Source organism: Pelodiscus sinensis, chromosome 1 (assembly GCF_049634645.1).
Source record: "Pelodiscus sinensis isolate JC-2024 chromosome 1, ASM4963464v1, whole genome shotgun sequence".
Taxonomy (NCBI): Eukaryota; Metazoa; Chordata; order Testudines; family Trionychidae; genus Pelodiscus; species Pelodiscus sinensis.
Genome location: NC_134711.1, coordinates 108806433 through 108834403, shown reverse-complemented (window position 1 = coordinate 108834403; position 27971 = coordinate 108806433). Strand labels below are relative to the sequence as shown.

The following is a 27971-nucleotide window of genomic DNA, read 5'->3' as shown; positions in this document are numbered from 1 at the left end:
CTGGACCCAGTGCAAGCCACCGGGCTCTTACTACCTTTAAAATTCAGAAGCGCAGCGGTCTCAGAACTGGCGTGAGCCGGGACTGCGCAGTCCTGACTCGCCAGTTCTGGGAGCTAACCCTGCTGAAGCTCTGAAAAGAACCTCCCCTTATCAACTAACCGTGTAGTCATTACAAATTGTATCAGCTACACAATTAGCAAACTTGTTCCTTAACATCCTTTGTTCATACAAATTTTTCATTACTACAAAATGTAGGGAGAGTTCAGCTGTATGATTGATAAGCAGCTGTAGCACAATGGTGAACTATAAGATCCTGGGAAAATAAAAACAAAATGGAAATACATTTGTGGACCCTCAACACTGTTCAATGACTAATGCTGCAAAATATATCTTTTTGCTAAATTCTGCATAACATGGATTAGACCAAAGACAAAGTCCTCAGTGAAGACTGAGCTACCCAGACCAGCCTTGACCCATATACAAAACTAGCATCTGTACATAAGGGAATTGGCTATGGAGCAACAGTGTGACTCAAGCATGGATATCAGTTTTATGTATTCAACATACTTTAATTATGAATTAATTGTGAAATAGGTGATTTGTACTAGTTCAGTTTTATTTTTCAGATGGGGGTTATTTGCTGGATGGTTTTGGAATGGATGTGTGTTGTAATAAAGAGGAAGGTTACATGCAACTGTGGACTGGCTGGTTACAAACTAGAGTTAAGGTTGAGTCAAAAGTAAGTTAAACACATGAACTTTAAACTTTTATTTTCAAGGGCAATAAAATGGCAAGACAGAATGTCAGCTTTCAGTACTGGCTGCTCCCGATTTGCAACACGATCGGCTCTGGGGATAGCGTCGCAAGTCGGGGGCATCGTAACTCGAGCCTGCATTTATGACAGGTGTCGGACATCGTCGTAAATGTGGTGTCGAGGACGTAAGTTGGGGGATTTCATCCCCTTCCACACTTACGTAAAAGGTTATAAGCGCTGGGGGTCATAAATCAGGCCGTCGTAAAGCGGGGGCCTCCTGTATCTGAATTTTTCGTGTTGATGCAAACTGGTTTGATACTGAAAAAGTGTAAGTGTTCAGCAAAGCTTCAAAAAAAAGAGTTCCCTCACCTGTTTTCAGACATGCTTTGCCAGGAAAATGAACAATGGGATATATTCTTTACTATTTTGTTCATAGGCACATGTGGAGCAGTTTTATATAAAGGACCTGTTTGCGTTATGATTTTTCACTTTTTTGTCAGAGAAATGCAACAAGTCAAATCACTGAGTGCAACAGTGATCCTGCAATAGCTGCTCAAGATAAAAAAAAAAATTGTATCTGGAGGTCTAAGAGAGAAGTTAGAGATATTTGATGGGAAAGTCCCAAGGGAGATTTCCTGAATTAGGAAAGAGACTCTGTTCAACCCTTACCTTTACTAACTACATTATAATCCCATGTACCTCACTGCTATTATTGAGCAAGGCTATGATCTCCAACTTGGAGTGCATGGCCCCTCAATATGCCAACATCTCGATGGCTGACCTTAAACAACGTTTTCTCAGTTCTCGCTCTCTAACACTGTTACTCTACTTATGCTACACTGATGACATCATCATCATCATCATCATCATCTGGACCCACAGGAAAGAGACCCTTAAAGAATTTCATAGGGATTTCAACAACTTCCACCCCACATCAACCTCAGCTTGGATCAGTCCACACGAGAAACCCACTGCCTTGACACTAGAATACAATTACAGGACAGACACATTTCCACCACCTTATACTGGAAACCTACCGACGGTTACACTTACCTTCATGCCTCTAGCTTCCATCCAAGGCACATTTCTCAATCTATTGTTTTCAGCCAAGCCCTAAAATACAACTGGATTTGCTCCAATCCCACAGACAGAGACAAACATCTACACAGAGAAGTGGAAAAAAAAAACCCAGATCAACAGAGCCAAAAGAGACATGAACTACAGGAAGTCCCCGGGTTACGTACAAGATAGGGACTGTAGGTTTGTTCTTAAGTTGAATCTGTATGTAAGTCGGAACTGGCGTCCAGATTCAACCACTGCTGAAACTGATCAGTTTCAACAGCGGCTGAATCTGGAGGCCAGTTCTGACTTACATACAGATTCAACTTAAGAACCCCAGGCATCCCCAAGTCAGCTGCTGCTGAAACTGAACAGTGGCCGATTCCAGGAAGCCCAGGGCAGGAGCTTCCTGTAGTCAGCTGCTGACTTGGGGACACCTGGGGCAGAGCAGCTGGGGTGCTGCTGGGTTGGTCCAGTGGCGCCCAGAGCGGCGCTACGGGACCAACCAGCAGCGCCCCAGCTGCTGTACCACAGGCGTCCGGAGCAAAGCCACGGAGCACGGGGGCAGCGGGACAGTCCAGACGCGCCATGGCTATCCTGCTGCCCTCGGGCTCCGTGGCTTTGCTCTGCTTTGCTCCCCGTCCCCCTGGTCTGCAGACCAGGGGGACGGGGTGCAGAGCAGAGCAGAGCAGAGCAGAGCAGAGCAGAGCGGCGGAACACGCGGCCAGCTGACAGCCCAGACGCGTCTGGGCTGTCCGCTGCCCACGTGTTCCGCCGCTTTGCTTCCTCTCCCTGGTCTGCTGGAGACCAGGGAGAGGGAGGGCCCCATTCGTAACTGCGGATCCGACATAAGTCGGAGCCGCGTAACTCGGGGACTGTCTGTACTTCAATACAGGCCAAGAAGAGAAAAACAGACCACCACTCGTCATCACGTACAGTCCACAACTTAAACCCCTCCAATGCATTATCAACAATCTACAACCTTTCCTGGAAAATGACCTCTCACTCTCACAGGCTTTGAGGGAAAGGCCACTCCTCGCCTACAGACAACCCCCTAATCTCAAACAAATTCTTTCCAGACAAGGGAGTTACTGGACTGGGGAGGTCAAGAGAGAGGGACTTCCAGCCTCCCCACTGGGCTACTTTCCCCAGCCACCAAGCTCCAGCGAGTTCTGAACCCTGCCAGTCATCTGTTCCACAGGGATTCTCTGATCCAGCAACATCCAATGGATGCTGCTGAACCAGAAAGTCCTGGACCACAGAAGTTCAACCATACTTCTACTTTAAGATCGGAACTTGGAGTCTGAAAATCCAGTGTTCCAACCCTGCTGCTGACCCATGCAAAGGGGTTAGTGTGATTGCATGCAACAGATGGAATTAATAAACTTGTTTTTAATAAAAAAATTGGGGGAATTAAGGACAATTATCTGTAAATTATAACTTAAATATAAGTATCATCTTCTACCTCCCTTGTGACTTTATAGACCTACCACTACAGTACACCAAATCCATCAACAAAATAGGAAATAAACCTTAATGACAGCTAAAGTTGAATCAGGATGAATCCCATCAATGCAAAACTGAGATGGAAAGAGTTTCTGCACTCTGTGCCATTTTGACATTGATTAGGCCAGTGTTTCTCAGCCTTTCATACCAGAGACCAGCTTGCTGCCCCTCTAAACTGTTTCAGGGAGATCTATAGACTGGTAACTTAAAAAAAAAAAACTAGCCTAGAGCACTCCCAGACTTCATAAAGCTTTAATTTCAACCTCCAACAGACACCAACAAGCAATACATACCACACCCCAAATTCAAACTCACTCCAGCTCAAAAGTTTAATAAGCTTTGTACGGTTGAGGCAAAACAACTTCCTAAATACAGGCAGTCCCCGGGTTACATACAAGATAGGGACTGTAGGTTTGTTCTTAAGTTGAATCTGTATGTAAGTCGGAACTGGCGTCCAGATTCAGCCGCTGCTGAAACTGACCAGCGGCTGACTACAGGAAGCCCGAGGCAGAGTTGCTCTGCCCCGGGCTTCCTGGAATCAGCCGCTGATCAGTGTCAACAGGCTGAATCTGGATGCCAGTTCTTACATAGATTCAACTTAAGAACCTCAGGTGTCCCCAAGTCAGCTGCTGCTGAAACTGATCAGTGGCTGATTCCAGGAAGCCCGGGGCAGAGCAACTCTGGCTCGGGCTTCCTGTAGTCAGCGCTGGTCAGTTTCAGCAGCGGCTGACTTGGGGACGCCTGGGGCAGAGCAGCTGGGGTGCTGCTGGGTTGGTCCAGTAGCGCCCAGAGCGGCACTACGGGACCAACTGGCAGCGCCCCAGCTGCTCTACCACAGGCGTCCGGAGGAAAGCCTGGTCTGCTGTGGGGGGGGGGGCACTAGCTGCACCCCCCCCCCCCCCAGCAAACCAGGGAGACGCGGGCGGCGGACCAAGACGCACGGTGGTCCCGCAGCCCGGGTCCTCCGCGGCTTTGCTCCGCGTCTCCCTGGTCTGCTGGTCTCCAGCAGACCAGGGAGATGGGGAGCAAAGCCTCGGAGCACGCCGGCAGCAGGACAGCCGCGGTGCGTCTGGGCTGTCCCGCTGCACACGTGCTCCGGGGCTTTGCTCAGCGTCTCCCTGGTCTGCTGGGAGGGGGGGCTCCCCCCCCCAGCAGACCAGGGAGATGCGGAGCAGCTTTTCTCGCCCTGGAGGACGCAGGCGGTGGGACCGCGGCGCATCTGGGCGTCCCGCCTCTCCCATCCTCCGGGGCGAGAAAAACCCCGTTCGTAACTGTGGATCCAACGTAAGTCAGATCCGCGTAACTCGGGGACTGCCTGTATATGCAATGTGTGACAGTCATACGTGCCAATTTTTCTACAAGAATGACTGAGGCCAGGTCTGTGACAAAATGTAAGTTTGAGGAATATGGGTATACATTACTTTTTGTGAGCTGTTGAGAGGGCAAAGTGAAAGGTTATAGAGTATTATCAGCAATGTGAAAGCAGTAAAGAGGACAAGGTTTTCCTTTAATTTATGTCCATACTTTTCAGGTTCTGAATTGATGGTGCCTGTCCATGTGCCACCCTAAGTTTGTATATGTTTATATTAGGGTGTAAGCGTTCTCGCTCAGTCCTGGGCCCCTGCCCGGTGCTCAAGCCTATACTTCCTAGCCTGGCAGCCCCTTTAAGACCAAGGGCCCAAAGGCAGGTTGGCAAATAAAAAGCTCTCAAAGTCAAATGGTGGCCCCGGTCCTGTTTCAGGGTGGGGCAGGCAAACAAACAGCTTTCACAACACAAGTGGGAAGGAGGAGACTGCCACCCAATATGACGGTGACTGGGAGGATGCAGGCCCTCTCTACTCCATTGCGTCCCAGTCCAGGGCCCAAGCATTGGCAGCTTTGGCGTCCACTGGGGTCAGCAGGGAATCCATCCCTAAGTATGCTGACATACCTTAAAGGGTGATCAGGTCCACCTGACCATCCTCCCCTTCCCCTGGGCCACTTCCTGATTCCCCTTCAGTTTGTACCTGGCTCCCAGGCAGCGATGGATTCACAGGGTCTGTGTAGTCCAAGGTTAGGGTCACCTCCTCAAGGCCTGGGACACCTTGGCCACCTCCTCAGCGTCTTTAGGGTAGGCCTCTGCTCCCTCCAACAGCTGGCCCCCTATTGAGCTTCTGGGCCTAGCTTTTATACTTCCTGCCCCTCCCTCAGGCCTCTCTGGACTTAAAGGAGTAGGCTCTGGCTCAGTCCACATGGGCTCAGAGGGGGGCTCTTCTTCCTCAGGGTCAGTGAGCAGCCAACCCTGCTCAGAGTTGCCAGATGGTTTAACCAACACAGGGGAAAAAAATTCTGCTGAGGAAAAAAAAAAGTGTTGGGGGGGGGGGGGGGGAGAGAGAGAGAAAGACGAAAGTTGAGAAGAGGAAAAAAACCAACCACCACCACTAGTGTGGCCCCTTAAAGAAATGCTTTTGAGGCTTTTTGGCCCTAACAAGCTGCTGGCGGCCACCCGCCATCTTGCCTCCCTGCACTGGGCCGGACAGCTCCCCTGCGGAACCTGGTAAGCACTAGGGTTGCCAGGCTGCCTCCGTATCAAGCCGGACAGCCCGGGATTTTCACCTCCTAGCTGCAGGGGGAAAAAAAAAAAAAATCAGAAAGTACCAGACATTTTAGGTATCTAGTATTTTCTGAATTTTTTTTACTAGACAAGAGGCAAAAACAACAGACTGTTTGGTTCAGTACTGGACACCTGGCAACCCTATGCTCACTACATAGGGACTACAGTAACATTGGAGTTAGAGTACATAGAGCACTTAAACACACAGACACTTGCAGACCAACCTGAGGCCACCTTCCCATGTACCACACTGCTGCTATTAATTATTATCAGGGCTCGACAAACTATAGAATCTACTAGCCCGTGGCGAGTAGATTTCAGCCGCGCGCCCCGTTTACTGGCGGCGTGCACATGCGGAATGCAGCTCTTGCGCATGCACAGTGCAGGGCTGGCGAGCGGCTTTCACCGTCCTTTGTCAAGCCCTGATTATTATCATCATCATCATCCCTCTCCTGAGACGAAAAAAGAAACTTTTTAAACATAACAGATGAGGACTGTATGTACAAATATTTCAAAATACTAGAAGAGAAGCATTGGAACAGATGTGATAAGACACCACTAAAAATACAAACAATGTAGCAATTTGAAAAGTATTAATCATATCCCTAAAGTTTATACAATATGTTTCTTACCCCAGCAGTCCGTCAATACCTGAAGATGCAAAGCCGTGGGACTCTCAGTATTCCAAAAATTCTGCTGGACTTGTTGTCAGTAAGTTGTCCTTTGTGCCACAAAATCTCTTGGTGAATGACTGCCTATATTACAAGCAAAGGACTCGACTGATTTATTTCTTCACATTCAGGAAGAACTTACAGAATGTACTTCCTGTGTACACTCAGTATAACATTCTGACACATGCCCATTAAATGTCACATCCCTTTAAAAATACAACCTTCAATTCAAGATTAAGTAATTCACATGCCCCATAATTCTCTCCTTTTTCATTATGTTTGCTGACTCACTAATTTAAAAGTGCCTGTAACTCTAGTCACAGTAATACCACAGCCATTAGGCAACATTCTACTGAAAGACAAAAACAAATGGGCATTAGTCATCCCCCAAAATGTCATCGTTATTGAGACCACAGACAGTCTCTCAAGTTATATACCTGTGAAAGATGTTTACCTACTACCAAGATTTACTTCTCTCCTAAAAGGGACAATATAAAGTTGGCCTATTGAATAGGATCACCCCATTTTGTTTCCCCTTCCACCACCATTGCCAAAGGCACAAAAATTAAAGATGTTCAAATATTCTGCTTATTTGGATGGATGACATTTTTGTAGGTTTGCAGCTGTGTGCTGAATGCCCTCCCAAAAGGCAATGTTAAGGGCTTTTATATAGCACATTTACAATTTTAGGGGTCATGTGCTGATGAAATTCAGTGTGGCTGCTGGGATACTGATTGTATATTGGTAAAAGTATTGGAATTTGGGATTTTATCTTCCCTAGGTCATCTTTAAGAGGTTAGGTGATCAGAACATTTATGAGGCTTACATTTATCTAGCAGTAAGGCATTACATAAAGAACTACTGAAGCAGAGTGCTTATGATTGTGTTTTGTTTGTTGCAATAACTAAACAATATGTGATTAAAGCTTGATTTGAACAGGCTAAATTTGATACACTTAGCTAGAATAATCAGCTGAAAGGGACAGATATCAAACAGTATGAGACATTATCTTCATCTACATTCAGTGTGTACAATACACTGTATCAGACAAGATAGAGCTGGAAGAGATCTCAAGCACCTATCAACTCCAGCCTCCTAAGCTAACACAGAACCAAGCAGACAGTGTTAGACCACACTTGATACGTGTTTTCCAACTTGTTCTTAAGGGTCTGCAGTGACGCTGATTCCACAATCTCTCTCGGAAGCCTATTCCTTTTCTTATTTTCACTTGTATTACTTTCCCTTATTAAACATTTAATTATGTTAAATATCTGGTCACAATTAACCTTTTCAACGAAAACTGAAGCAAAATAGGCATTAAACACTTTAGTCTTCTTAATGTAATCAATTAGCTCTCCTTCCCAATCAAGTGGAAGACCTATGCCTTCTTTCATCTTATTATATAAATAATTACTTCTCATTACCCTTTATATCCCTTGCTAGGTGTAACTCATTTTGTGCCTTTGACTTTGATTTTGCCCCATATATGTTCGTGCTATCCTTACATACATCTCCTTAGCAATTTGTCTGTGCTTACAGTTTTTGCACGATTCCCTTTTGATTTCAGGTCATTAAAGTGCTTCTGATAGGAAACATAAGCAGCCAGTGTGGCTCTTTCCTTCGCACTGGGATGGTATAAAGGGGTGCCTGCAGACTGTCTCCTTCAGAAACCATCTATTCTCCTGAACCCCTTTAACCTTTAGCGCTTCTTCCCATGGGACCCTACCTATCCGGTCTGTTTGTTAAAGCCTGTTTTTTGAAGCAGCCCTGCAGCAACTACAAGACCCTGCTTTCCAGTTCAGAAAGATTAGAAATTGATCTGGTTTACCCACATGATAGTGCAGGACCTTACAGTAAATATATCAATCATAAATCTCAGAGGATGTATTTTGGATTTAGGCTAAAAGCATGCCTAGCCTCGCACCAACTTGTGCCTCATCTCACTTCCCCTTTACATTGACCCTTTTGTGTAATCCTTCCAAAGAAGTTACTGCACAATGATTCCATTAGACTCTTAATATACTTAATTACTCAACACCAGTTGAGCAAATGTTGTTAACTGACAGTCTAGATCAGAGATGGATAAAAGATATAGTCTATGACAGAATGAAGTACTGTAACTCTGACATATCAGAAAGTATAATAAAGGCACATTTTGAACTAGGGATTTTAAGTAGTGGTTAATTAGCTAATCAAGTAGTAGATGGAATTTCCATTGACTATTTGATTAGTCAATGGAGGGGGGGTGGTTCGCTACCCCTGCTGTGGCTCTGCAGTTTAATGTACTAGGAGCCAGGAGTGCAGGCAGCCTGGCTCCTATTACATTTCAGTTCAACTGCAGAGCTGCAGTGGGTGTCAGGGATGTAAGTGACTAACTAGCTGACTATCCAATAAGCAAAAGCTTATTGGATAGTTGACACCCTAGTTGCTTCCCCCAGCCCTTGCTGCCTCTATCACAAAGAGGCAGCAGGGGGAAGGAAGAGAGGTGAGAGCGCTGGGGGAAACTGGCTTAAAAGTCAGATCCCCCCAGCTCCAGTTCTGTGGGAGGGGGCAGGGGCGCAGCAGCAGTGTATCAACTTTGTAAAGTACAAGAGTCTCCGCTGGGGCTCTTGTACACTTCAAAGATTGAAACGAAGCATGGAGCCCGAGGCCAGCAGGGAGCTGCCTTCTGACCAGGCTCCATGCAGCGTTCCAACTTTGAAATGTACAAGAGCCTCCGCTGGGGCCCTTGTACATTTCAAAGGGGAAGTGCCTGCATGGAGCCAGAGGCTAGAGGGGGACTCCCCGCTGGCTCCAGGCTCCATGTCGCTTTTCAATCTTTTGTACATTTCAACGGCAGAACATTCTAGTCCTTATCGACTAATTGAATAGTTAATGGAAATCCCAGAGTCTATTCGATTATTCAATTAATTGAAATTTAACATCCCTAGAGAGGGTAGCTCCCGAGGCCGGCGCAAGACAGGACTAAGCAGTCCCGGCTCATGCTGGCTCTGGGACCGCTGTGGCTTTCCCCTCCACACAAACTAGCCTAAGCGTATTGGATAGTTGACTACTCGAGTAGTTGCTTACATCCTTAGGTTGTACATGTATTATACATGTAGAGCATAGTGCTAAAGCTAACATACGACACAACTTAAGTGTCTTAGCATTAATCCACCTCAAAGTGTGCTGATCTGTCATGTGATTATTTCTTCTTAGCCTTACCACTGTAACCCGCCACTCCAAGTTGGCACAAGATTACTAGACACCCATGAAAATCCTATACACAAACAAAAACATATGAACCCAGTGACTGTAGAGAAAAAGGTTACTAGTAAAATGAAATAACTGGCTCTGAATGGAAGATGCAAAGCATCACCAACAAATAGAATTGGATATGTATAGGCCAACAATTTGGATACAAGATTGATACCATGTTCCTTATTGAAGCCATGACTCTTCTCCTGATATCAGTTATAAAGCTGGTCAGTCAGTCTCTTAGCTCAACCTGTCACAGTCTTTGCCTGTTTTCTTCAAGATATTACACCTTTTTTCAGAACACAGATCTTGTTCCCCATTACTGGAGAGAGGCCTAAAAAGCCGGATGCTGGCACCTAGCCAGCGAGTTGCTTCGGAAGATTTCCAAACAAGCTCTTCCTTTTATTTCTACAATGATGTCCCATTTATAAATAAGTGATTTGCTTGAAAACTAAATCATGCAGAGAGCCACAAGAAAGCAGATCAGACAGTTTATATGCCTTTTTGTTTTACATTCTTCTTCTATAGTTTTTTTGGATGAGCACCAAACAGAATATTTCAGCCTAAATCAATAAGCACACAAGATATGCTGCTTCCCTTTAAAATTTCTTTGTCTCATCCACAGGATCGGAGGCAAAATTCCACCACCCTTATTTAATGCAATGACAATACAGGAAAAAAATTAATGTAATAATATAGAAAAGAGAACCTTGACAAAACTTAGGCCTAAATCTAAGCCTTTAAATCAAATCCAATAGCACATGCCATTTCTGTGTTTCCTCCCAACAAAGGAAACGGATTTTGAGTAAGTACAAACAGATAACTAAGGAGGCTTAGCCACAAACTCTTGCTAAGTTGTGAATTAATTTTCTTGTATCTTTTTCTCCTATTTTATAAGCTTTATGTTGACTGTAAGTCTGTAAAAGAGTTAATTAGATCATAATATGCTACCCAACAGAAATTCAAGGTATAACGTTACTAGACAAATCTAAAGAAACTCAAAAACTAAAAATATTTAAAGGCCTTCTGTAAAAGATCCCTTTCCATATGAAGAGGAATCACTGCCTTGGCAACCTAGCCACCATCAAAATACAGCTGCAATTTAGGAACAATCATCTTATAAACAACCAGTTATGAGATCCTTTTTGTTTTGCTTTGATTCCACCCCCCTTAAAACTGAAGTCATCCCTCTGCAGTGGAATGTGATTTCAATCTTTCAGCCAGTATTCAAGCAGCTGTACAGATTTGTAAGAGACAGATTTGGCAGCAAAGATACAGTTCTTGCAAACAGAAAAAAATCCATACGCAATATATACATTTGTTACATATGCTGTCAGTGAACAATAAATTTATGAATCATACCTAATGTAATTCTGAGATGTTCATTTTATGAACTTGGTTTTTTGAATCCTTCAATTCCTAATTTGTTCATAAAATAGGGGCTTCACTGTATTGCTAGTTGTTTAGAGCATGGTGTCTAATTTAAACAGAAATGTGATCAACAGAATATATAACTAATTTTAATGAATGTACATCTAATAAGGTATTTGTTTTGTATTAAAGGAGCTGATGTGTTCAAATGGTATGTTGAGGAGTCGATGTAAAGGGCAGATCTTTGAAGTGAACCACTCCAAATGATGTAAGACCTAAATAACTGAGCAACAGCCAGTTTCCTACTACCCTTACTGCTTAAATGTAGGAAACAATCAAATAGGACACAGAGGAATGGACAGCTGTTCGGTATTAAATTAAGTCTTATATCTATTGGTATGGATCAAGAAAACAAGTCAAATTATTTCATATTATTGCAGAATGAACTACTAAAAAAAAGAAACACCCAGAAATGGCTGTGTAAAGCCATTGTTCTAACTTCAAAATTTACATTTCTGCAGATTGCATGACTGCATCTTCTTTTCAGCAGCCAAGTTTGTGCCCAAAGAACCACTCCATAAAGCGGTCCATTAGAAATACCTTGCAGAAGTACACTACTAAGATAAGCAGTTGAACATTCACAAAATGGTATATAGTACAAAATGTGCTGCACAAAAATACTGGAATATTCCAGAAAAAGTTCTAAGAAATCATAAAGAACAGTCCTCATTGTCTCATTAAATGATGAGAAACTTGTTCGGCCTGAACATTTTAAGCCTTGCAAAAAAACACATGTTCCTTTCTGACTGGTCATGTCAGCATTGGTAAGAGAAGGAACTATATACAACGCTAACCAACCAACAAAATAAATACATATTTACATCTTTATACATGTTTTAGAGACTTTGTGCATCTGTCTGTGAATCAATCTGTTCAAGAACTCCTCCTACATAAGAGCAAGGACCACATAATTTGGTATGCAACTCTCTCTTATCATAACTTTAAAGTAATGAGGCTTTGGTTGTGTCAGAACAATGGGATTTGCCTGGAATATGACTGTTTCTCATAAAAGACAGAGAGGGGTCTGTTAGCAGGTCAAACTGCAGAATGACAACAGGGGCTGGCACACCAATAAAAGAATGCCCAGCTGGGGGTGGTGCTCTAGATGTTCCTAGTCACCTTAAGGTTCCTGTGCTGGTGAGTTGCTGGCCAGGATGCATGCCCCCACCTCCCACCCCAGATGGAGCGAGGCATCCCTCATGCCTCCTGCATACTTCACCCACTGCCCCGATTCCTACACATCTGCACTCCCAGTCCCCTGCCTTGAGCCCATCTATAATGACCTGAACAACGCCAGGTAAATCTGCTAGTATATGCGCACACACAAACAAATGTCCTCTGTTGTTCAACATGTTTCTCCTTGAAACCAGAACATCTGGATAAGAGAAAGTGAATTTCTGTTGCTGCCTAGCCAGCAAGAACACCTTGTTGCTAACAAGCACCCTATTCACTGTGTGTTTTAGGAGAGACCACTTCAAAATCTAGAAAGAAAATAAAAATACAGTTGTCATAATTCCCCAAGTCACCTAAATGAACTCTGAGAAACCAGTCAGAGAGCCTGTGAAGCTGAATAGGTGAAAATAGCCTCTGAATGACTACAATGTATGATGCATACCTGCATTTTACTAACAAGTTTATTTTTATTTGTTTAGGAATTATGCTAAATCAGTAAGCAATTGAGAGCACTGAATCTTCAGCAACTACTTACACTAAACATAGTACTATTTGTCAGGAGAAAATGTGCTTCCTGAAAGCAAAAAGTTAGTTGCAAGAAACCCTGAATTTTTCAAAGAGTTCAGGCTAAAAAATAAATTACACAGATTGTAGCCAAGGTAATTGATACGTTCTTAGATGGAAGGGAAGAAGCTTTACAAAAAGTCTCAAGCTGAAGAGCATCATTTTTCACTTAAAATGGCACAAGAGTTTATTAAACTCACGGAACAAAGAAATAAGTTAAAATAATAAATAATTACTGGCATTTTACATTTTGCTTTAATGTATGACAATTGCGTGTGTTCAAGTGGCAAAATTTGGCTATAAGAAACACCTGGTCAAAGTAATTTTGACATTTAGATATTTAATTAACTTGGTTTGAAAAGCTGTTTCTGAATTGTTTCAACTCGACATGAGTCTCTCATAATTTTAATGGCAGACAAGCCTGATTGGAAAAATAAGGATGCATATTTAAGGATCCACAGGTCCATATTAATACCAAGATCACTTGACAGACTAGTCAGCATCGGACTAGGACACAAGTTTTTCTTTGTGACAAGACTATAAGACCCTGCACTAACTGATTTGTTACTTCTTGAAAATTGTAATAACCAATGCTGAATTCAATTATCTAGCCATTATCTTGACATTATCCAGACATCTTTTTTTAAAACTATCTGATTTTCCCATTGTCTTCAAAACTATTTTGCCTAATAAACCTCAAAATTATTCAGTCTGTACTTTAGCCAACGAACACAAATCCAAAGACAGCAAGAAAACTGGTATAGAGAACATATTACATTTCTCACAGCTTCAGGACACAAACATCTTCTATAGAATCCAAATCCAAAAACTCCATCAAACCAAGAGTGTAAGATAGTATTTCAAGCATTAGAACAACGAATGAAAATGTTGGCTAGCAAGTGGGCTGCATGAGTGGCCTTCCATCTCAATAGGCCACAAAACTGTTGTAACCAAGATGGTTTCCTGAGATGGGGTAGTTTTGCAAACTGTACTTGCATAACTAGAATTTATGGGGTGTGCCGACTGAACTGTAGCAGTGCTTTTATTGGATACAGAGGGAGTACCCAGCTCTCAGTCAAAATTTAAAAAAAAAACCTGACAGCTGATTTTTCCCAAACATTTTCAGTTTTCAACACAGGATGCGTTTCAGATTTCAAGGGGCAGGCCCAGAGAGGTCTCATTTATATGTTCTCAGCTGAGAGAGAACACCCCATGGTTTAAAATAATTTTTTCCTCTCAGTATCTCTTTGTATAGTTCACTTTATTTTTCAAAAAATAGTTTGTGCCCTCTAAATGTTCAGTGATGCTCAGATTGCAACTAATCAAAATAAAAATCTCCCTTTGATATAAGCAGATTGGAGCAACATGCCAGCTTTTTTCCATTTCTGATTTCTACCCTGGGGATTTCTGCCTCAGAAGAGGAGGCTTGGATTCAATGATCACTATATATCTTTAAATACCCCCAGATCCTGTGATGTAGAGGTAGTTATCTAGAGAGTTAGCCTCTTTGTACATGCTCAAAAAAACCACAGAAATAACCACATGAAGGCTTATGAGGAGCTTAACTGAAAAAGCAAAATATTTTTTAAATTTAGTTTCCCTCAGAAGATACATGCACTTTTGTGGGTAACTGTAGACCATGGAAGATCCTGATGTGCTTATTTGAGTCCTGGTTTGATTCCTCTGTGAGCATAGAGGGGCTCCAGAACATCTCAACTTTAAGAAAAGTATCCCCATCCCCAACTCCACGAGCTATATCTCAAGAACCAGGGGCTCATATAGCCCCAAATTAAGATCAATAACAGAACCCCACACCCTCATGAGACACTCCATTTTAAAGCAATTTTTGTAAACATGTAGACTTTACAGCACTTGGAAACAAACTTTAAACAGAAAGCTTTTACTCTACTATAATTATTTGTATTGCAGTAACAGTCAGGTGCCAAGCACAGGTACTTTTGGCCCGTACTCCAGCCATCCCAAAGCCCTCTTTCTTTCCGTTAGCAGTGCCTGGTTTTATCTTCTGTTCTCGGTGGGATTCGTTACCCTGCTAAAGGCATTTTACAGCAAGTGCCACATTCTCAGAAGACTCCATTAAATTTTGTGGCCAAAGTTAAGAGTATAAGTGGTAGTACCCTAATGGTATTGAAATCCATTTTAATGGAAGTTTTCCCAACAGGGACATAGCTTCGTACTAAGAACCCTGCACTAACTATAGATATATGGGTATGAAGATGTGTTTCACCAAGCAATACTGTGTTATAAGTTACATGCTGCCTATAATCAGCCAGTCAGCATCCAAGATTCTCCATCATTCAAATGCTCTTATTTGGCTGACTGTTGTCTCCTGCAACTCTCAGAAAACCAGGGAGATCATGATGGAAAGAAAGAGGCTACTATGCCTTCATGAGGAACTTTTCATTACAGGAGGACACACAGACTTATATATCTGGAGAAGAAAAAGTATTTTAATACATGCCACCAGGCATACAAAACCTTGCATCTAATCTGTTTATCTTTATTCCATGACTATCTCCCCTTTATGCCAGATGGTGTCTACTCAAGCATTACCAAGCAAGTCAACAAGTCTAGGGCCAAGATTTAGACTGAAAAATTGCTTTGTTTTTAGCCACTCCCTTCTTCCCCCACAGTAGGATCAGATACAAACACTGTGATTTAGACATTTTCACAGTGTTGGAAAACCAAACAAAATCATATAATGCATGCCGAGAAGGAGTAAAACTGACTAGTAAATTAAATCACTGAAACAAATCTCAAAATCCGAGTTAAGATGTACAAAGGAAAGTCTGTCTTTAAGCATCAGTGCCAACAGTGCTACCTTACCTCCCTGTTTAAGTTCAATTATTCATCACCTCTCAACCCAGGCCATGTCTACTAGGGATGTGAAGGATTAGTTGACTATCCAATAAGCAAATGCTTACCGGATAGTCAACAGGCTAGATGACTAGTCGCTTCCCCACTCCCTCTATTAGAAAGAAGCAGCAAGAGTGGGGAGAATGAAGGTGTACTTCAAAGTGGCAGCGCTGCATGGAGCCTGGGGCCAGACCCCAGGCTCCAAGAGGCGCTGCCACTTTGAAACACTGCGTGCAGCCCAGGGCCAGCTGGAGTGTCTCCTAGCTGCATGTGGCGTTTCAAAGCGGCAGCAGCCACGTGGAGCTTGAGATCAGCTGGGGACTCCCCTGCTGACCACAGGCTCCATGTGGAAATGCCGCTTTGAAAAACAACGTGGAGCTTGAGGCTGGGCTCCCCACAGCATTTCAAAGTGGTAACATCACATGGAGCCCGGCATCAGTGGGGGAGAGTCCCCAGCTCATCCTGGGCTCCATGGAGCACTGCCACTTTGAAATGCCGCAAGGAGCATGACACCGGGCTCTCTTAGGGCTCTTGTTACGCTTTGAAGGAGGTGCCGCCCTATCAACTATTCAATTAGTCAATTGCTTGCAATTTAACATCCCTAATGTCTACATTACAGGTGTTACAGCAGCTCAGCTACAGGAGGCAGCTACAAAACTGTAGTGCAGTATTTCTTAAACTATGTTCCGTGGAACACTGGTGTTCCATGAACAACTCGCAGGTGTGCTGTGACCTCTTCTTTGTTTTTGTTACTTTGTTTTTGTCTGACAACAAATTCTTTTTTTGTTTTAAGAAAATTTTCATGGGTGTTCTGCATTAAAAAAATTTATTATTGTTTGGTGTTCCATGACCTCAAAAAGTTTAAGAAACACTGCTGTAGTGCAATAGCCCAGATGCTTCCTACAGCAACAGAAGGTAATCTGTCTCTAAGAGCCATTCTTCTATCAACAGAAGAATTAGTCCATTGACCTAAGCATACACACATCGTGGATTAGGTCAGCATACATATGGAGCAAGGATGTAACTTTTCTACACCCAGGAATGCTGTAGTTATATGAAACTAACTTTTTAAGTGTAGACTAGTAAGCGAATGTTTGACTATCCAATAAGCAAATGCTTATCGGGTAGTCAACTAGTTACTCGACTAGTCGCTTCCCCCCCTTGCTGCAACAAGGGTAGGGAGCAGGATACGGTGCTGGGGGGAGCAAGCTTAAAAGCCAGCTCCCCCCAGCACTGTCGCCATGGGAAGAAGGGGCAGGGGAACAGCAGAGAAATTGCAGCATTTCCACCTTTCAAATGTAGTAAGAGCAGGGCATTTCAAAAACAGAAGCACCGTGGGAAGGCTGGAGCGAGCTGGGGACTCAAACAGACCTTGCACTCCCTGCTTTTGAAATGTACAAGAGCCCTGGGAGGGGCTAAGCAGCCTTAGCAGATTAAATTGATTTCCAAAAGGCCAGTAATACCTCTCACACAATCTTGAAATGCAATACATAGCTTTTTGTTTTCACAAAGGTCTTTGCCATTACGTGCATCCTCAAACAAAACCTGGAGGTTTATCCTAAAATGCGTTAAAAGTTAGACCTTTTTATTTCTACATTAAATGATTCAGATGTGATTTTATTGGACAAGTTATCTTGCAAAGTTTATGTTTCTGCTAGTTTTGAGATTGACCACCTAATATTAGAATCATAAGTCTCAGATTCCATATCAACCGCACAGTTTTTGCCAAATAGGGGGGAAGAAACAACCCTTCCATGCATTTCCTTCTGCTTCTAATAAACTATACTTTGAAAATAAAATGCTGTGTACTGAACCCATGTGATCTGATAACCAACAATGGGGGGAGGGGGCAGTGGGAACTGGTGCCCATGAGGAGCTGGCTTTAAGCAGGCTACCCACAAGCACCGAATCTGCTTCCTCCCCCCCTGCACCCACTGCCACCTCTGATAGAGAGGCAGCAGCATGGAGGGTGAGGGTGGGGCAGGCTGTGTAGATAAACAGGGTTCCCGGAGAGGAGAAAGTAAGTCTATTCCTTTCCTGTATTTCACTGCATAATCTCACTACTACATAGCTTTGAAATGGCTTTTTAAAAATATATTAGTGTTCTAATAGTTAGTACACTGGAACGTAGAAATGTTGCAGAGTCTGAAAAAGCAACATAAGTGTCCGTCTGACAAGACCATCAGAAGAGTCTCATTTTATAATCTACTGGAACGAAGCAAGATCACTCAAAACTCACTACCTTGAATATTCAACTGAAGAGCTTCTACAGTCAGTCTTCACCAATTGTTAGATAAAACACAAGCTTTATGAGCCCACTGCCAAGTGCTGTGACAGATAACCACTTTTTCCCCTAACTGGTCAATGGCAACCCAGGCACCTACATGAACAAGTGTCTTGTATTTTTCACCCAGTGTAAAAGGATTAGAGAGCAGGTAAGAATCTCACCCATAGTTATTAAAACATTAGTGGGCATCAGCATCTGCCCCACACTAGCATCAACACTGTTACCACTAGTCATGGGACAGCCCTGGTGGGAAGTCAGAAAAAAAAAAAAAAAGCCAAGTTGTTTAATCAAGGCCTTGCTTAAAACTAGGGATATTAAAAATCATTTAATACAGTAATCATGTGGCCACTAAAAATATTAGCAGTTACATGTGCTGTGGGCTCTGCAGTATAAACTAAGTTTTATACTGCAGAGCTCACAGCAAAGCCCCCAGCCCCAGCTCCTAGGGAAGAAGCTATTGAATTACCTAATATTAATGCTAAGAATGTAAACAAGTTCCCAATGGCAGGAAAACTTAAAAAAAAAACACCCAGTTCTTATATGACAGAGTTTTAATCCAACAATAAAAGAATCAAGGCGGCAGAAACCTCTGGCTGACAAACAACAGCGTTCATAGCTTAGCATACCACGAGACAGCCTTCTGATCAATGACAATACTCCGCTTATACAAAGCACTCTTCAACTAAGGCTCTCCCGGTGCTTTATGAATACAAGCAAACCCTATTACTCCAGCTTGATTTCTCGCCTGCCCTGGTGCTGGGGCATCAGTCCAGCTCTCTGTTGGGGAAGGGGGAATTCAGGTTCCCCCCAGCACTGCCCCGAGTGCCCGCTCCTTAGCCGCGCTACCCAACTTCGCAGTGGTGCGCGCACACACAAGCAGCACAGCGGGCCAAGTGACGGGACCTGGGACAGCCGCTAGAGCTGGAGCCCCAGGGGAATCGGAGCCTCCCCCAGCCCGCATCCCCTGCCCCAGCGGGACTGGGGTGAGGGGAACCTCGGCGCCTTCCCACCCCACTAGGGGCCGAGGACGGTGACGGGGGCCGAGGCTCAGCCCTCCCGCCCCGCTCCGCCAGCCCCAGGGGAACGGCACGGGAAGGGGGCCAAGCCCCACAGCTCCTGCCCGGGCGGGGCCACTCCCCACAGCCACAGGCCGCCCCGCCAGGCCCAGGCCGGGCCCGAGACACCCCGCTACGCAGCGCAGCCCCTCACCTGCCACTTCCTCCTTCCGCTGCCGCCTCCGGTCCGCGCACTCCGGAGGCCCCACGGTGACACCGCCCCCGGGATCGTCGCTGCCCCCCTCCCGCTGCAGCAACGGCCACCGCCTCCTCCTCCTCCCTCCCTTATTGCCTAGCGACGGGGAGGACTTGCCCCAGCCGCGTCATCATCGCACGAGGCTGCCCCAGCCAATGCCTTTGCGCAGCCTCCAGGCGCAGGAGCACGCCACAACGGAAACCGGCCCGACGGGCTGCCGCACGGCCTCTCGGGTGATGTAGTCGGACACGAGTCTGCGCCGGGTTGGTGGCGTATGAGTGCGCAGGCGCACACGGGCGCGCTGTGAGCCGCCGCAGTCATGCGCTTTTCCCTTGACCTTTGGTTCGGTCGCGTCGTTTGCGTAGTGAGTCCCCATGCTTTCCGCCGGCGTGACGAGCGCCGGGCGTCACTCCTTGATTGGCTGGACGAAGCTCGTGACGCTCGCGCGGGCTTTTCCTGTCTCTTGAGCGAGCCTCGCTGAGGGGGGTCTCGCTGTGGCGCTGCCCACTGTGTCCACTTCCGCGGGCGCGCTGGGCCGCCTGCCCCAGGCACAGCGCTTCCTTGCCTGGCACGTAGCAGTTGGAATGGTTTGGTCTCCGCTCCAAATCTTAACCGACCCCCATTTTGAAATGGATCTGACTCCTCTGCCAGACAAGTTATCAGAGGGGGAGCCTGTTAGTCTGAATCTGCAAAAGCGGCGACGAGTCCTGTGGCACCTTATAGACTAACTGAAGTGTTGGAGCATAAGCTTTCGTGGGCAAAGACCCACTTCGGCAGATGCAGATGCATGCATCTGACGAAGTGGGTCTTTGCCTTCTTAAGCTTATGCTCCAACACTTCGGTTAGTCTATAAGGGTACGTCTACACTACAACGTTAATTCGAACTAACTTAGTTCGAATTAGTTAATTTGAACTAAGCTAATTTGAACTAATGGATCCAGACTAAAAAACTAGTTCGAATTAGCGTTTTGCTAATTCGAACTAGCATGTCCACATTAAGTGGACCCTGAACCGGGCTTAAGGATGGCCGGAAGCAGTGCCGGCAGGGCATCAGAGGAGGATTTAGAGCGTGGAGATGCTGTCTCAGGCTAGCCGAGGGCTGTGCTTAAAGGGTCCCGACCCCCACCCTGGACAGACAGTTCTCAGGGGTTACCCGCTTGCAAGGCAGTCCTGGCTTGGAGTGCCCGGAGTACCCACACTGGGCACTTCACAGCACTCGGCCATCAGCCCGGCTGCACTTGCTGCAGGCTGCCATCTGGGGAGAGGGGGCAATTGGGGGGGGCTGCAGGAGAGCTTCCATCCCAAAAGCCTGCAGAGCCAGCCCAGTCCTCCCCATCGGGGGCTCGTACCCCATTCCTGCCTCACCTCCTTTCACTTACCCTTCCCTAGCCCCTCTTCTTGATGTACAAAATAAAGGACAATTGTGTTCAAAAATTGAATCTGTCTTTATTGAACAAAACTCAGGGAGACTGGGAAAAGGAGGTGGGAGAGGGGAAGAGAGAGGGTGGGAGAGGGGAGGGCAACTAAAATGATCAGAGGTTTGGAACAGGTCCCATACGAAGAGAGGCTAAAGAGACTGGGACTTTTCAGTTTAGAAAAGAGGAGACTGAGGGGGGATAGGATAGAGGTCTATAAAAGCAGGAGTGGGGTGGAGAGGGTGCATCAAGAAAAGTTCTCCATTAGTTCCCATAATAGAAGGACTAGAGGACACCAAAGGAAAGGAATGGGTAGCAGGCTTCAAACTAGTAACAGAAAGTTGTTCTTCACAAAGCAAAGAGTCAACCTGTGGAACTCCTTGCTGCAGGAGGCTGTGAAGGCTAGAACTAGAACAGAGTTTAAAGAGAAGTGAGATAAAGGGATGGAGGTTGGGTTCATGGAGTGGTATTAGCCAGGGGGTAGGAGTGGTGTCCCTGCCCAAGGTTTGTGGAAGGCTGGAGAGGGATGGCACGAGACAAATGGCTTGGTCACTGTCTTCGGTCCATCCCCTCCAGGGTCCCTAGGGTTGGCTGCTGTCTGCAGACAGGCTACTGGGCTAGATGGACCTTTGGTCTGACCCAGTACGGCCATTGTAAGCTCAGGGCTCAGGGTCTGGGGTCTCAGTGAACCCCCTTGATTTTCATGCACACCTGCTCCTGGGTGGCCAGGCTGGCAGCTCTCCTGCCCTAGACGGCCACTTTCCTGTGCCTAGTGCGGAGGTCGTGGACGAGGTCCACGATGTCCGCACAAGCCCAGGCGGGTGCCCGCCTCTTGCGGTCCCGGGCAAGCTCCCAGGAGCCGCCAGCCTGGTCCTGGGAAGAGGGGGAGGGCTGGGGGGCATCGGGTGGGTGGCTCGATCCGTGCCAGGTGCAGGGTCTGCTGGCTGGGTGCTGGCAGGCTTGCACCTGGCACGGGCACCGTAGCCAGCCCGTGCCCCTTTAAGGGGTCCGGGGCCGGGAGGGGGGCAGTAGAGTTTCCCTGGTGTTGGCCAGAGTGGCCACCAGGGAAACCTGGGGAGGGCTAGCCTCCCACTAGTTCGAATTAAGGGGCTACACACCCCTTAATTCGAACTAGCTAGTTCGAACTAGGGTTAATCCTCGTAAAATGAGGTTTTCCTAGTTTGAATTAAGCGCTCCGCTAGTTCGAATTAAGTTCGAACTAACGGAGTGCTAGTGTAGCGCCTATGAAAGTTAGTTCGAACTAACGTCCGTTAGTTCGAACTAACTTTGTAGTGTAGACATACCCTAAGGTGCCACAGGACTCCTCCCTGCTCTGTGAGACAGAAGAGCCTTTCTCTGCCCCACTTTGCTGTGTAGTTACCAAAGAGAAGGTTAACTAATCACTGGTCACTTGATCACAGGTTTATGTACCGACATGAGACGTTTTCTGATGGCAGCGAGGCACTTGAACACACACAAAAGCATAAAGAAGATCTAGTCGCTGAAAGGATGTGAAATCAGACTGGAAATCAGCCATACGTTTTTCACAGTGAAGATAATTATCTGATGGAACAATTTGCCAAGAAATGCGTGATGGATTCCCCGAGACTTGACATCTTTAAGATTGGATGTCTTTCTATAAGTGACAGCCCAAAATAAATATGGACTAGATGGAGGAATTATTTAATAAACTTCAGGAGAGGAAAAAAATAAGGAACTATTTTTGAGGAATGATTAAAAGAACTAAATATGTCTATCTCAAATAACATTTTAAGGAAAAGTGGCCAGGAGTCCTGTGGCACCTTATAGACTAACTGAAGTGTTGGAGCATAAGCTTTCATGGGCAAAAAACTTATGCTCCCACCCTTCAGTTAGTCTATAAGGTACCACAGGACTCCTCACCACTTTTGCAGATTCAGGACTAACAAGGCTACCCCTCTGATATTTTAAGGAAAGAAATTATAACTGTCTAAAAACTGTATTAGGTGGGAGAGCAATGGAATTAAAATAAGTAAAAAAAATATATATTAACCAGCTAGTCCACAAAAATTAGTGCTACACTTATTAAACGTATTGGGCATTTGTTCCTGATTGGAACCTATTCAGAATTGTTTTCTTAGCTTCTTGGTGTTCCAGGTTACTTACCCATTTGAACTGAGGTGGAAACTTACTACAATTACTACTGAAACAAATTCTGTATCCTAGAAAAATATTGATTATTCCTTTCAATACCATATTGGCGTTAATAGAATGCTGTATTCTAGACTCTCCAAAGATGTTCATGTGCTGGAGGACAAAATAGTTCTAACTAGCTAAGAATGGTGAGATAAAATTCAACATTTCACATCTCACATTTGTGGTTCTATGGGCAAGACTGTCATTTTGTCCTTATGTGGCAATGCCACAACCTGCTGCATTCATGATTCTGGGCTTAATTAGAGAGAGAAAGCAGACTCTGAAAAGAAGCTGCTTCTGCATTCCTACAAGGAAGAGGAAAGAGAGATGACAGAAGGGGCGGAAATTAGAGATTGCTCTGTCCAAAAACTTCAGTAATTTGCTTCCCCCACAATCAATACCTTTCTGAGTCATAATTCCTCCCCAGGGCTGTGTCTAGGGTGGCACATAGTTGTGACAGCTGTCCTTGATAGCCATGGATTTATTACTGTATTCTAAATGTGTCTCTCATGCTTATAAATAAGGATGTTGAAACAATATGTATAGTGGGGGTGCTAAGAGCTACTCAACCAAACTTTAAACCTCAATGTAATTGAAACCACTTCAAACCCGGGGGGAAAGCACCTATGGTCGTATGCAAAGGTCTTGCTCCATCCTAATAATATCCTCTGAAGATAATGTTGTGCTGTTTATAGCCTAGAGAATTTTGCCTCTTGTTGCTGCTGCTTCACATCAAAGGAAGTCTACAGGTGATCACTCACCATACCTTTCCACTTCAGCACATCTAGATGAGGGAGTACTCAAAAGAAACTAGTGCTTCCATTGAACAGGAGGACTATCCATTTCTAAGTATTGTCACAGATGGTTGTATGGCAGGCTGATGTCTGCAGGCGGCCATGCGTATTGAATGTAAAAACAACAACCAAGCAATACCGCCCTGTCCCTGGGGCATTTCTTTCTTTTTACAACCCTGACTCTTCCCAGAGATCTGGTGGAAAAGTCCAAACAGGCAGAGAGTCTTTTAATAAAGTTCAAAACAAACAAAATGGTCCCATTCTCAGATATCTTTTTCCCAGGCACTCCTGGTAAGATTCCAAACTCTCTCACCAGAGGTCTGGTGGCTAAAGTAAATAGTAAACAACCAGAATTTATTTGCAAAAATAAGAAAAACCCACTGCAGAATCATCCTGCCCAGACACTCCTATTATCAGGCAAGAAGCTGTCGCTTCTCAGCATGTCTTCCACTGGAGACCTACAAATCCCAGAAGTCCCAAGATCTGTATTTCCCAGATTCCATTTTGTTGAGAGAAGATGGGAACTTGACGCTTCCACACTTCAAAAGTTCTTGGCAGACTCAGCAGGTTAGTCCCCCCCTGCCCGAACAACACCCTCCTCAAGCCATTTTTTCTTAAGTACGTGTGTCTTTTGACCTGCACATATGTCTTTTAACAAACCCTTGGAATAAGGCACTATGGCCCTGCCCACTTTCTTCCTAGTTTTTAGGGAGCCAGTGTATCTCATTAAAGTACTACATTTATGGCCCTCTTACAGCTATCTCCCAGTGTTGGGGAAGGAGGGGAGATGTAGCTGTCTTCTGTATCCTGCAGGGAAAGAAAACCCATTCCTGCTATTGATTCTCCTTTGTGTTCCAGCAGGTGCCAGTGTACCTTTCACCCCCTCTCATTCTCCTGATGAGCGTTGTAGATCTCTTGTGCCATCTGAAAAGGGAGAGAGAGAAGTGGGATAGAAACAGCTACACCTTCAAAACCTGCAGGAAGAAGTCTGGCAAACGGAAGACATGACAAAGTTTTAATCTTCATATTTGTTATATTGTTTTTATTTTTATCCTTGGGTTTAAAGTACATGCTTGTGATCTGTTTTGCCTTGTGTGTATTCTGGTGGCTTTAAGCATTTTATTTGTTTGTCTTTGATGATAGAGCAGGGTGGTTGCAGTCCAGTGAATGCTACGCATGACTGGGAATCTGGGATTCTATTTTTTCCTCTGTTACTGTGACCTTGGAAAAGTCTGTATTCAGGTTTCAGGAAATTGAAATTTACCAAAATCTGATGCTTACTCCAATGAGCCATCTCCCCCAGCCCTGCCTGAGGTAGAATATGTCAGATCAGCTCATGTATGTAGCATTTCCCTTTACAAATTTAGAACACAGTGGAACTTTATTTCATATAGAGTCTTCAATATAATCTGTATCTTAAAATGAAATTCAATAAAAGCTTAGTGAGAAAGTGTGCATGATGCTGTTTGTACACCAGCAGATGATAGCAATGGGTAATGCTGTGCATTTCTTTGGTCATGTGATATAAATTTGTCCCAGAGGGTACATCTACACAGCAACGTTATTTTGGAATAACTCACATTATTCTGAAATAACAAAATGCCTGTCTACACAGCAAGCCATTATTTCAAAATACTGTCAAGTGGAGAACTTCCTGTGACTCCTGTAACTCTTATTTCAGGAGGGCTGTGTTTAGACTGGCCAGTTTTTCCGGAAAATCAGCCGCTTTTCCGGAAAAACTAGCCAGCTGTCTACACCGGCCGCTTGAATTTCCGCAAAAGCTTTTGCGCAAAAGGGCCAGTGTAGACAACTCAGATTTGTTTTCCGCAAAAAAGTCCCAATCGCGAAAATGGCTAATCAGGGCTTTTTTGCAGAAAAGCACGTCTAGATTGGCATGGACGCTTTTCCGTAAAAAGTGCTTTTGCGGAAAAGCATCTGTGCCAATCTAGACGCTCTGTTCCGAAAATGCTTTTAACGGAAAACTTTTCCGTTTAAAGCATTTCCGGAAAATCATGCCAATCTAGACGCAGCTGAGGAGTAAGAGAAGTCAAAAGAAGACTGTTCTTCCTTAGACTTCCTGCTGTGAAGACAGCCCCAAAAGCTGAATTAAGCTAAGTATCTTAATTCGACTTTTGCCCTGCAGTGTAGATGTGCCCAGAGGGTACACATCCTTCACAGCAATTTAGGATGGAAAGGACAAAGTATCATGCATTTGAACTGCAAGTAGTTCGAACTAGCGGGGTAATGTAGTCATTTGCAGTTGCAACTGAAGAGTGGAACGAGGAGTACAGCTAGTTCGGATTAGAAGACTAAATCCGAACTAGCTACTCTGTGCCGCGTGTAGCCGCGCGGCACGGGGTTCGAACTAGCCGGCATTTAAAAATGGCCATGAAGAGTAACGGTAGTTCGAACTAGGAAGCCTAGTCCGAACTACCTAGTTCGTGCCGCGTGTAGCCGCGCGGCACGGGGTTCGAACCAGCCGGGATTTAAAAATGGCGGCGCCCGGTTTATGCAAATGAAGCCCGGGAAATTCAAATCCCGGGCTTCATTTGCAAGTGCAGTATGCCTACATTACCCCGCTAGTTCGAACTAGCAGGGTAGTGTAGACATACCCCATGTTAGTATTTCTTTGATGTTCCTCATCTAGGTACCAATCTAGCCTGCATCTATGCTGTTTTGTTAGAGCTATGAGGGTTACAGTACAATGCTGACTGGCTACAATAATTCATAATACTAAATACTAGTTGTTAGCATTCTTCATTCATATATCTCAAAGTGATTTCCAGAGGAAGGTAAGTACCATTACTCTCCTTTGGTACATGCGAAGACTAAGGTACAAAGATGTAAAGTGACTTGTCTAAGGTCAGTGGCAAAGCTGGAAATTAAACCCAGGTCTTGACTCCCCATCCTTTGGATCATACGGTCTATCTAGCAATGTGGAATTTAAAATCTACTATTTTCTTTTTCCCTCTTTGGCAAGGAGTAGTTTCTCTTTGGTTTTCATCAGCTGCTTGCCCTTCCTCAGCTTTGCACCCACTAAGCCACTCTACAACTGCTCTGATTTACATTTTTCTGTGTGAGTGCCCCACATAAATTGTCCTTTAACTGGGGATGGGCTGAACCAAACTTCTGGATCCCAACCTCCCGAACTTTGGGAAAGCTTAAAGCCAGATTATAAAAAAATCCAGCGACTATTGTCTGAAAAACTGTTAGATGATGAACTGACTTGTAGTTTTTATGTCGTCCCTGTGACTGTTAGGTTATTTTTAATATAATTCTCAGTGATCAAGGACTCCAAATAAGTGGGAGACAGAGAAGGATCCAGATGTTTGGAAGCTTTTCTTCGCCTGTAGAAGAAGTCCTTTAATGAGCCTCAAACAACATCCTCCAGCAACAGGCTCTCCTACCAGCTGTTGTTTTCATGTGGAAGGAAGCCCAATCATTTACTACTCTCCTGATACTTTAATGCAGGGGGAGGGAACCTTAGGCTTGCCTGGATCTGGTCCCTGAGGCTGACTTTCCCAATACCCCCACTATTAGGGAACCTGTGCTAGTCTCTGGGAGGGGAACGTGTGGAGTGTCTTTCTCCTTCTCAGTTGGGGGTCATCTCAGTGAGGGGCTTTTTTTGTTTGTTTGTTTTTTGTTTTTTTGCTTCTGTGCAGCCCCGGACTGATTTTTCTGTGGGACAGTGGCCCCAACCCAAAAAGAGGTTCCCTACCCCTGCTTTAATGGGAAGATGGCAAGTCCTTTATCCTTTCTGGCATGTTCATGGAGCCTCTTCCACCCTGTAGCTGGAGAACTTGGGTGGTAGGGCACCTCATTCCATACCTCTCCAAAAGAAGGCCTCCAACTTCTTCCTTCTTTGTTTCTTTCTCTTAAAAGTTTGAGAGACTTGGCATTTCCCTTAGGTCCCCACTGTGTCATCACTTCCACTTGAAATTGTTTACACCCACAAAATTTACTGTGGTGCAGTGCTGAAGTATACATTAACATTCCCTTAAATGTATGTTCTTTACTGTAAAAGCTAAGTGAAAACACTTTGAATTACTGGATATATTAGCAATGCCTCAAGGGTGCCATATATAAGTATGTAACACCTTAAAGCACTGATGCAGTGAGAACTGGAGAGAACAGGCAAGTGAGCTTAGAAGGAGAAAAATATTTTAGACATATCCAATGTATAGTGA

The 27971-nt window shown here is 44.8% G+C and overlaps 1 protein-coding gene across 5 annotated transcripts in view; it reads right to left on the bottom strand.

The window, feature by feature from the left end:
- Nucleotides 1-19533, bottom strand: part of ADIPOR2 (adiponectin receptor 2) — a 78876-nt gene extending 59343 nt beyond the window's left edge. Inside the window, exons 1-3 of one of the 5 annotated variants that reach the window (XM_075941199.1) lie at nt 19359-19533; nt 6545-6667; nt 1808-1915 (exon numbers count right to left, since the gene is read on the bottom strand). In XM_075941199.1, coding sequence (XP_075797314.1) covers nt 1808-1828 — 21 coding nt within the window. In that variant the 5' untranslated portion in view covers nt 1829-1915; nt 6545-6667; nt 19359-19533. The remainder of the gene's footprint in view (nt 1-1807; nt 1916-6544; nt 6668-19358) is intronic. The other 4 variants (XM_025190906.2, XM_075941210.1, XM_006135457.4 and 1 more) reach the window with 4 other exon arrangements.
- Between the last annotated feature and the right edge of the window lie 8438 nt (nt 19534-27971).